At 44.2% G+C, this 11,274-nt stretch overlaps 1 protein-coding gene across 1 annotated transcript; it reads right to left on the reverse strand.

The window, feature by feature from the left end:
• Positions 1-160: 160 nt before the first annotated feature.
• On the reverse strand, positions 161-9,252 carry LOC139208783 (RCC1 and BTB domain-containing protein 1-like). The gene is made up of 12 exons (XM_070838524.1): positions 9,185-9,252; positions 7,447-7,687; positions 6,327-6,477; positions 6,079-6,245; positions 5,242-5,400; positions 5,045-5,152; positions 4,446-4,588; positions 4,164-4,354; positions 2,866-2,992; positions 2,602-2,753; positions 2,304-2,434; positions 161-1,445 (listed from the first exon to the last, which is right to left on the reverse strand). The coding sequence occupies exons 2-12, from the start codon at positions 7,570-7,572 to the stop codon at positions 1,305-1,307; spliced, it is 1,596 nt and encodes a 531-aa protein (XP_070694625.1). The 5' UTR covers positions 7,573-7,687; positions 9,185-9,252; the 3' UTR covers positions 161-1,304.
• Between the last annotated feature and the right edge of the window lie 2,022 nt (positions 9,253-11,274).

Here is an 11,274-nt window from a genome sequence, read left to right on the forward strand (position 1 = left end):
TTATTTTTTTACAGAAAATACAAGTCTTTTATTCATTTGCTTGTCATAAATTTTAACTGGCATCTCACAATAATCTGTGTCGATCAACAGACACAATCATTGATCTTGAAGTAGAAATGTCCTGCATAGAAATGTGTACTTCGAAACACTCACAGCAGTAGTGCAGAGGTCACTAAACAACTTTATAAATCTTAATACTATAAAATATTTAACATACAGTAGATAATTTATGTGGATGAAAAAGTGTCCTTAAAAATCAAAGCCCCGACCCACACAACCTAAGCTTCTACAAGGCCACATGCGTTACTGTAAACTCATTTTTAATGGCTCCGTTCATTTTCTTCAGGCGGCCACCAGGCAAGTTAAACTGCCTGTTAACACCATCCGAACAGTTTTCTGTGATAAGAATTGGACAAACTAAAGAAGCCTTTTGTTGTTGAGTTGTAGCTGCACAAAATAACACCTTCCCGCCTCTGGAATCCACATGTATAGTGCACAGATGATCATCCTCAGATCTGTAACAGTTTATAATTGAATCTCACTTGTTACCTGAGTTCCCCTCTTTGGTTCACCTTACAACCGAGTCATCGCAGAGTTGGAAGCCACAAGAACCAATCGCTGACTAGAGTTTGACCCAAAACAGACTTAAGATGTGAATCTGTTTTCTCGATATGCCGATTATCAGTTTTCAAAATACTTTTTCTATCCTGACGTCCACAAGTGCAAAACAGCCTCACACCTCAACCTGAAAACCGTGATTCCAAATGGCACATCCAAACTATGATGTGGAGGAATAAAAGCATATTCAAAATGTTTCAAACAAGTGCAAACACTAAAGCAGTAACTTGGTCAGTTCAACAAAATAATAGAAAAAGTTAAGTGGTATGAGGCGACTGGCAAGAATCTTTCAAGTTAAATGGAAACAACTTGATTAAGTGATGATGTGCCTCTCAGCTCTTGCTTTACACAATATGTGTGAATGAACAAGCAGTCAGGCACTGTGGCAAACAGCTAGTGTCACTGAACTGTGTAATGATGCTGCTACCTGTCAGTTCAATCTTGTCATTCAGTATTTACAGCTGATATAATGGACACACTGGTTCTAGCCTGGAATGAGACGAATTACTAATTTGACAGCGATGGTGACAATCCAAAGATTTCCAATGTGTGACCACCTGTCAGTGAAGGTATGTGGAGCCGACTGGGAGCGCTGGCGTCCTTCTTCTAGGAGACACTCCGGGAGTCGCCACAGCGTCGTCTGCGTCTGCGTCTGCATCTGCGTCTGGCACCGTCTCGTGCGGAGGTCAGTTCTTGAAGGCTCCACAGCGGCTGGCTCGGCATATGAAATCTTTGAGCAGGTTGCCGTCAATCTGCCAGAAAGCGGCGGTCTGGGTCACCTCAGTCAGGTGATTCACACAGAACTTAAAGCAGAAGTCTTCCAGGTCCTGAGCGACAAAGAGAAGAACACAAATTACACAAATGGTTCTTCATCCTGCTCGGATGTTCTCCATGAATTCAGATTCAGAGTACTTGGAATAATTCAGGGTCCTTTTTTCATGGAAGCACAACAACCAGTATGACCAGTGCTCCCACTGTTTGGTATTTCCCTGGTCATAACATTATTATACACAAATGAAAATGACACCAAGCAGCTACAAAATGACTTTGTACATCTCTCCTCTCCATGTCGCGCTGCACAGTCCAAGGCAACAATGTGATTTCGCGCATCACTCCAATTGGCACCGCTGTTGCAATGAGACCAGTGATGTGATTGGCTGAGAGCAGATTCATTAATCACCACACCCTTCAATCAATATTCATCCTTCCAGAGGACTTGAATAACTGGAGCAGATTGTTGTGGGATGATGACTAGTAAAATCACTTTTGTATTTATTGCTCTGCAGGGTACGTCTTTACTGTCATGTTTAATGACCTTAACCTTCAGTGTTATCTTAGTTATGGTTTTACCTTTTAAAAAACATAGTTGTTTCTATCTGGATAAAACAGAGGCAGACATTCTCTGGCCTCATTCAATATCGGCCTGTGCTTAAAAAGTTCTGTCGGTCTTAAAATAACAGTCAGCTGTCCGTACGTACATAGAAACCCTAAACATTCCTAACGCCATCTGTTGTCAACGACGGGAGACAAAACCCACCCACAGTCCCTGTTCTGTGCATGAAATGTATTCCACAGTTCCACTGACGACAATATGAGCCTAAATACTGATATTCACTTCCACCTGATCCGCATCCCCTCCTTACTGAAATGCAGACAACCTGATGATAGATAGTAAGTAGACTGACCTCTGCATCATAGCGCACGGCAGCAGACAGCAGGGTGAAGGCGTTTTCAACTGTGATTCCTCTCTTTATGATATGCTGACACAGACGTTTCAGGCGGTTCTCACAATACGACGTGGCCAAGTCCAGCAGCCCTGACACACCACAGCAACAGACAAAAGTATTTACCACCAACACACTGATAAATGTTAGTGAAGATCAGGCTGTGACGTGTGTGTGTGTGTGTGTGTGTGTGTGTGTGTGTGTGTGTGTGTGTGTGTGTGTGTGTGTGTGTGTGTGTGTGTGTGTGTGTGGTTCTGACCAACAGCGTCCTCAGGAGGTAACTCCACATCGTCTGTGTACAGGAACTCCAGGAAGGAGCGGTACACCGGGTAGGAGAACTGGTCTATTTCAATCACCTCCTTCATGTCCTCATTCCAGTGAGACTGGAACATTGATCTGAAGTGTTCACACCTGCATGACAGTTAGTTTAAGATGCTGCAGAATATACAGGAACTAATTCCGAAACACCTGAATCTATTGTGAAACTGACTTAAACTGACGGCTGTGAGGTGAAATCCCCGACCTAATTTTGAGAATTGCTTTGTGGACGTAGATATATTTGCCGTCAATGCAGAACTTGAGGTCAGCGGTCTCTGGGTTGTCAAACTCTTTCTTCAGAGACTGTGCCACGGTCAAGAAGTCATCATGCTCTGGGGGGGAAAACAACACACACACACACACACACACACATTGAGCTCTGGCATTAGGACGACCAAAAACTGGAGCAGGGTTTTGAATTACTTTACCAATTATTTCCTAAAGGCTAAGACTAAAAGGCTAAAACCGTGCTCTGTGGTCAGTCACAGTTCTTGTTGGATTACCTGGTTACACTTGCTGGATTAGCCCGACTGGGTAGCCACTTGTTTGTCTGTTTTAGATTTGTGATAAGACTTCATGTCCTGTGGCCTAGTCACAGTTCTCGCTCAGGTTTCCCCTCATCTGAACTGAAGTGATTTCTTGAAGAGCTCACCTTCAATTTGGGAACGGCCATGACTGATGTCTGGGTGCGAGTCACCTTAGCGAAGGCTCGTCTGACCCATATATCAAATGCAGCGTTGCACTCTCAGGACAGGACAGTGAGACAGGATGGGCTGTGTCAGCTGGAAGGCCTCCCACCCCCTGGGGAAGCTCATAGAGGCTCTGGCTCACACAGAGGCAGAGAGGCAGCCTGCATGAAAAACGCAGTAGCCTAGAACACACAGGCTCCCAGAGGATGGAGGCCTTCGGAGCTGAAATAGAGCAGTTTAAAGTATCTGTCTCCAAGCCTCCTTGGACTCTGGGTTATGGCCACTGAGAGGGATCGACTACTCTTAACTGACCTTGAACTCTGAGTGGTGTGCTCACAGACTGAGGTGTGCAAGAGCCCCTCCCATGAGGAAGGCATGTGGGCACCGTTGGGCTCTTTCTTCACGGTGCAGGAACAGGATGTTAGAAACAGTCTCCTGCCTCAACCTTAAAGGTTCATGTGGGAGCTACAGTATATCTTTAAACCATGGCCACACTGGTGGAAGGCCACTCGTGCATTATTGAGTGCTGCGGTTTCTACGCTGCAACAGGAGGCTACATAAAACGTTCACATGCAAATGCTGTCAAAGCAGTTTGCAATAACACAAGATACAGATGTTAATGTAAAGGAAAGGCGATATTCACTGTGATGTAATACCTATCTAAAGTTCTGAAGTATATTGATTTTCATAGTGGATGTGCATGAACTTCCTCAAGAGAACAGAAAACAAATCTGGCTTTGGGAAAACATCAGTAACAGAAGCCTGATTTGTTTTCAGTGGAATCAAACATGAAGTGGTGCAGTGTTTGTCTTACCCATGGAAAGTAGCCTCCACATGACTGAGGGGGTGGCGAAGCATGCGAAGACGTCATCTGTGCACGTGAAGTGCGTGAGGTGAGGAAGGATTATAGACTGGCCCCTGCACTGGCCCCACATGTACACCTGACCACTCTGGGTCTTAGCAGCTGATGTATGTGAAGAGTGACAGGCAGCAATCTCTACAATTCTGTCAGAGAAGCCACAGGAGTGAATAATGCAGCGTGTTAGACAGTGTGAGGAGGGCTTTTCTTTAGATCTGTGGTGACAGTCTCCCTCACCTCTCTTTCTCGGTCATGATCTGAACGGGGCTCAGCTGGTTGCTCTTATTGCCGGTGCCCAGTTGTCCGTATGTGTTGGCACCCCAAGCATAAAGCAACCCCTCGTCTGTTAGTGCCAGGGAGTGGGCGTAGCCTGAGACAATCTGGAGAGGGGGGAAAAAAAAAAAAACTTTGGATGTAAGACAAACTGTTTTAAGATGCCAAATGCAATATACATGAGAGGTTTTAAGCAAAACAAGTTTACTTTACACTGAAATAAATAAAGAATTGTGAGTTTGGTTCCTTGGTTATCTTCTGCATTTTTGATTCTTTGTTAGACAGACAATACATCACTTTTGGCTTTGGTTACATTTCAAATATTAATCGATTACAAAGCATGCCCACGTTTTAGCCACACACAGAACTACCAAACAGATCCCATTTATGCATTTGCATTAGGATAACAGGGTCGAATCAGACAGTAGTGGTGTACTCGTTGCTTCAGAATGCCTTGATGAATTGGATAATTGATAGCATATTTATGACTGTATGATATCAAATCTCACTGGGGGAGATGCACACCCTTAGTGTCCATGTATGACGAGTGTGTAGTCTCAAACCTGCTGCACACATAAACCCTGCAGAGCTACAAGGCGACAGGGAGTGAGCTGATTCCCGTTGTTTCCTAGTCCGAGTTGTCCGTTCCCATTGTAGCCCCAACCGTACACCTGCAGAGACACGGAGACACCATGAGTGCTGCAGTGGCCAGTGATGGATGACGCTGTGTCTGTAGCTCCAGTATAAACTTAACAGTCACCTCTCCGTTGTCCACTACTGCCAAAGATGAGGTCTGACCGCAGACGATGCCGACAGCCACTTTGTTCTGCAGGCAGCTGGACACTCTGCGGGGTGTGGGCTGGTTGGCAGTGGAGCCTGACCCCACTTGACCACAGTTGTTGTAGCCCCATGCATACACCTGACAGACAGGAAGATACAAATGGTGAGAAGGGAAGAAAAACACATTTAAATGAATCATTTTATGACTGACAGCCCCTAAAGGATGAAGGGTATATTATCCCCGTCCTTTTCTATAACTTACACTTTTATTATGGCACAACAAACAGTATTATCCATCCTCACCGGTGCCTTATGCTCCAGATTCCAGCTTTTAAATCCACTTAAAGGGAGCTAAACTGCTACAAGCATTCCTTCATGTGTACAGCAGCCAGGCCTCTTAATGCTAAGAGGTTGTTGGCTGTAGTGTTTATGCCATGTGACACTGACAAATGTAGTTTATAATGTAATATAAATGTGGTTTTTACTACATTCTAATGGTAATTATAGTGGATCACCTGTACTGATAGTCCTGGACGAACTCACAAGAGAAAAACATGGTTTATAATGCCGTCTCATCATACAGGATAACACAGTGTGCTACACCGTGAAGTGGACTATGTTTGAAGTAGTAACACAATAATTTCCTCAAGGCTGAGCTTAGATTTCAGCTCAGGGGGATCAACTACTGCTGTGACTGGACTTAGGGTCCCGAGATTGGACTGTATGACTAAGCAGACTGAAGATGAACCACATTGTCATTAGACAGGTTTTAAACAGGTTTCCATTCTGCTGCGTGTACAATTCACCAGACACTCACTTCTCCTGAGTCAGTCAGAGCCATTGAATGGTGGGAGCCACAGGCCACCTCTGTGACCTTCTTATTGAGCAGGCTGGCAGACACGAGCACTGGAGCTACTCCTTGGTTGGTTGTCCCATTTCCCAGTTGGCTGTAACCATTATGGCCCCAGGCAAATAGCTCTCCATCTGAAACACAAAAGATTAGTCATTCTGCGGCACTTTTTAATCCAGCTGTGAAGAGGAGGATTAAATGCTTTGTGCAGCTACCCTCTGTGGCCAGTAGGATGTGGGGTCCACTGCCGTAGCTCAGGCTGACCACCTTCCTCCCACTTAGGAAGTCCAGCTTCTTGGGGACAATGGTGCTCTGGCTGTCCCCTGTTCCCAGGCAGTTACTGCAGTTCAACCCAAACACAAACACCTGGGTGTGGAGAGAGGAGGGACAAAAAACCAGAACGTGTAATGTGGATCAGTGATAAGCAGGGCTAAGCGGAGTGAGCCCCGGTTCGCCGAGTAGGTAGCAGGTCACATTCCAGGCACACAGACATCAATGCTGGCAGACAGCGCCGGTAAGAATGGTGGGTATAGGTCTGATGCCACCAATCTTCCCTGCAGTCACACACAAGGGACAAGCAACGACAGGAAATTGCAGCCAGCTCTCGAATCTGTATTAGCGGTGTTAGTTTTTGGCCACTTAGAGACAGCAGGACAAGCTGTAAACATGATGTTGACATATTTTTGCCATATAAACGTTGTTATTGCGAATGTGAGCAAGCATGTAAGTGTACACAACTAGTGAGCAGCAAACAGAGCAACACTGACACTAATTTGAAGTCATGTCTCTGGCTATTTGATGAGCGCTTGTCCAATATTCACTTCCTTTTAGTTCTGTTATATTTACACTAACTCCTGAGGGAAATATCAGGCTCTTTAGAGGCTAAGCTTCACACTGGGCACCAACTTTGACTGCAACAGGCAGAAAATGGCTGAAACATGAGACCAGTGAGAGTGAAGCAAAACAGTAAGTTAAAAAACAAAACAACAAGCTGAAAGATGCTTAAAACAACAGCAGTTGGTTAATAAATCTTTGTCCCAATGAGCAATATCTTTGACATTACATTCATTTGATCCTTTCTCAGTATATCAATATTGATAAGTAGAGTTTGTTTATTCAAGACACCCCCCTGCTCGTCACTATACCATACTTTAAATCTAACATCCTACAATATGACTTTAATAGATAAAACATGTAAAGGTCCTTTAACTATTAATTCTTGCACCAGATAACTTCTCAAAGCAACTCTAGAAGCCTTACATCACCAGGAAAGGTCAGCGAGGATTTCCTTCACATGATAAACTCCACAACCCTGCTCTCCGTCTGACCTCTCACCTCGTCATCATTGGTGATGTAGATGGCCTCGTTAGCAGCCGTTCCAAAGACGCACGCTTTCCGTATCGCTGAGAGCTCCTGGGGCCCCATCAGGCTGAAAATGGGCCACTTGGTTACATCCACCATGATGCACTCTGTGGTGAAGGCGGCGGAGCGGAGGGAGAAGCTCAATCAGACGGCCAGGCGGGGGGCAGGGGCAGGGGGAGGGTGGAGGTGGGCAAAGCTGCCAGTGCTGCAGCTGCTGTTGTGAGTGGCAGCAGAAATATAAACAGTCAGTGATCACTGAAGATATTTATCAACTTATACAAATATTCTTCCAGTCTGTGCACTTGTTTACACTAATCTGAGTTGGGGGAGGAAGAACTTAATATTTACACAGCGGCACATGTTTTATTTTTGGGAGAAAGCAAAAGCAATCCGTCTGTCTAACAGTTAAATGTTGAAACACTTTGGGACAAACAGACTTCACACACATACAGTGATGACCAGCTCAACAAGAAATAATGCTGGGTCAGTTAAAAATGCTGTCACCCTTCCCATTGATGGAAAAAAGTGTGAGCACTTCCATTTTACACTACTTTATTGTGAGGGGAATGTTATACCTCTTACCATTAATTCACTTGATGTTCATTTGTATGGGGACACGTATGTATGATGCCTAACACCACAGCATTTACTGTGCCTGCTCCTTTTGAAATACATCAAACTCAGCAACAAATACACCAGAAACAAAACAAATCAGAAGCTCAACAATAAATGAGCAGCCTAGATTAAAACCAGAGCTCAATACAATACGACCACTATAAAAATCATAAAACAACGAGAAGCACCAGGTTACTTGTGATTACATGTGTTAAACTGTGTTTAAATTGATCCCAGATCCAGTTTGAGATCTGCACTTTAAGTATCCCACATGTTGATCCACCAAACTGAAAGGGCTGTTTGTCCAAAAGAGGATTTAAGTGAGGGAACCTTACATCGCCTGACGGATGCTCCACATGTGGAGACACGAGGACAATAAGCACCTGAGGAGCCTGATTGTGTCGACATTCATAGATGAGCACTCCACCACAAAAAAAAAAACAATTAATACATGCCGTTAAGAATGAGGAAGACACAAGTCACAGTCATTGTCAGAAAGGTGTGACCTAATAACTTTACACCAGTGTGAGTCTTGATCCTCTGACCTCCAGCTCAGGGAGACAGTGGTCTGTGTGGGCTTTTACTGTCAGTGCTTTGTGTTGGGCTTTCTGCCTCCTGTTCAAACCGCAGACAGGCAGTTTTGGCTGTCTCACTGAAATTGTTGTTGGTAAAAACAGCTTGTGAACCCTTAAGACTTAGGAATTTCTCAGGAAATGGACTTAAAGGGTGTTAAAGTCTAGGTCACAGAGGTTTTATGTGCTGTAACAACGCTGCTAAGCCAGCAGCAGCTCATAATGCCCGCTCCACCTGTGTTATATTAACACCGACCACTTCACTGCTAAATGGGAACCGTTAACGCTAGCTGGCTGGCTAATGTCGGCCATTGTTACAAACGCATTATTCAGCAAACTGTAAAGCTGACACAACACAGCAAAGTGAAGTTGGTACTAGACTGATCCGGAGTGGAAAGTCTCTCAAATCTGACCTAAGCTAACTTGGCTTTCACATGGCTACTGTTAGCAACTTAGCTTAAAAGAAAACAGCGTTCAAACGTCTTTCAAAGCTTCATATTAAAAGGCAGTGACAGTAAACTTACCTGTTAAATAGGTGTGTTTCTGGCTGAAGGTTTCACCATAACACCATAACACTATCGGGTCTGGTGTGTTTGTGGCGGGCTGCGCGTCTGTATTTACACTTTCGGCTGGAGCTGCTCGTCTCTGCTGCTCTGACGCTTATTTGCGGAAGTGGGGAGAAAAAAAAAACAACGTCACGTGATTAAAAGACCAAAATAATCGATTGCGGATTGAGTTCAGGCTGGAGAGATCTCGCTAAATCCAGTCCACTGGTGAAGCTGGTGAGGAGGCAGCTTGACCGGTGTGGCACATAAAGATCAATCAGTCAGTGAAAAAACTGGTTTAGCTAAAAAAATATATATATCTTGACTCAAGGTTCAGCTCCAGCTTTTTTCTGGACCTTTCGATCACATCTCATGATCCTCCTCTGCAGATGAATATGGAAGCCAATATCCACCAGGAAACTTTCTTGAAACGACAACTTGGTATACCAAAATAATTTCTCAGTATCTCAAAATAAAGACTTAGTATCTCAATATATTGACATTGTATTTAAACTCATTATTTTGAGATCCTAAGTCAGTATTTCTGAAAAGTTTTTCATTATAAAGATTTTCACTTTTTTTGTCATTGCAGTGGCAGAAATGGCCTTCCACTGAATGTAAAGCCTCCAGTCACTGAGAATATACTTTTAAGCGAGGTAGGAGACGTTGTGTGTCCAGAAGTTGTTAATGAGGCGGAAGAAGGAGATGTTGAATTAAACCACATGACAAGAGACAAATTAATCAGAGTATTTCTCAGCGTCTGGAGGGATCTTGAACCATCCATCTGATACATTGATTATGGCAGACTACAAATGGCAGTGTCATTAGATTACAGGTACTGAAACTCAACCACGAGGTAGCTGTTTTGGAGCTTTCCATCATATTACATGATCTTCCTCGGCAGCTAGTCTGCCCCATAGCTTTGGAATGATGTGTAAAGGACTTATCGCTCCATAATGATGGTTTAAAGTGCTAAATTTATTGATAAATGGGCATCTCCATCTGCAGAAACACTACCAGGTGGACCTTATGGTGTGGCTATTTTGTCAGCTGCTGTTTTTCCAAGCTAAAAAATTCTGATGCAATATTATCCTGCCACGGGTTTGCTGTGTTAGTTTGTGGTCATTTAGTCACATAACGTGTTTTGGAAATGCAAGTATAAAATCAAGAGTAACATGGTGTTTGAATAATATTTGGGGAAATATGTAGGAGCATCATTTCAGTTTACATCTTGCTTTGGTATTGCACATCACCACCTCAATCAACCAAATTGCCACACAGTAAATCTGGGATCTAGGGAATGTGGACGTGGGTCAAGCAGAGTTAATGTTCCACTTGTAGGCCAGTCATTTTATTTTTGTTATGGATTCCTTAAACCCAAATTGAGTGTGTACAGGCCGAGTTAATCATTGCCGTCGAAGCAGTGCGCACACAGGTTCAGGAAATGGAAACTGTGCCACTTACAAAACAAATATGTTCATAACACAATGAGCCAAGCGCACTAACCACCACGCCTGCCCTGGCATGGAGAGATCTGAGCAAGAGGAGTCTCTTACAGTGGCAGCCGCCTGCAACCGAAGGCCTCTCGGCTGCCAGCTGCCTGGGAAAAAGTTCCCAGCCACAAGGAGTCTTTGCTTTTCCTCCTGTTTCCTGACAGAGCGTGTTAGGGTTAGGGCACCGTCCTCGCTATGTAACTGAGGGGGATTTGATTTCGGACAAGTACCCAGAGGGGGGTTCAGCGAGGGACTGCCATCAATCTACCAGGACCCCACCAGCAATTCTAGGTGGCTGCGTCTGTGTGCTTGAGCAGTCAGGTAAATTCACAAACATCATCACCTGAAGAAAGAATCAAAATCCATGTGCATCTTACGACCCTAAGGGGTCCCCTCTACCACGAGTTGCTGACAGCCCTCACCTGTAATGTGAAGGAGGCGTAACAGAAGAATGTCTGTTTGGTAAATTCACTCTTACACAGGGACACCAAGTGATGAAGATCTTAACACCGATTTCCGGAGCGTAAAAACTCATGAGCTCACAGGGGAAAAAAAAAATGTTTCCCACATAAAAAA

The sequence above is a fragment of the Pempheris klunzingeri genome, chromosome 10, assembly GCF_042242105.1.
Source record: "Pempheris klunzingeri isolate RE-2024b chromosome 10, fPemKlu1.hap1, whole genome shotgun sequence".
Classification (NCBI taxonomy): Eukaryota; Metazoa; Chordata; class Actinopteri; order Acropomatiformes; family Pempheridae; genus Pempheris; species Pempheris klunzingeri.

What these genes read in the sequence shown, in the direction of transcription:
- LOC139208783 (XM_070838524.1), bottom strand. Translation starts at nt 7,572, where the DNA reads ATGGTGGATGTAACCAAGTGGCCCATTTTCAGCCTGATGGGGCCCCAG. An exon ending in CATCCTACTGGCCACAGAGG is followed by an intron (nt 6,246 to 6,326) that starts GTAGCTGCACAA and finishes TTTGTGTTTCAG; the next exon opens with ATGGAGAGCTATTTGCCTGG. An exon ending in ACCTCCTGAGGACGCTGTTG is followed by an intron (nt 2,435 to 2,601) that starts GTCAGAACCACA and finishes GTGGTGTGTCAG; the next exon opens with GGCTGCTGGACTTGGCCACG.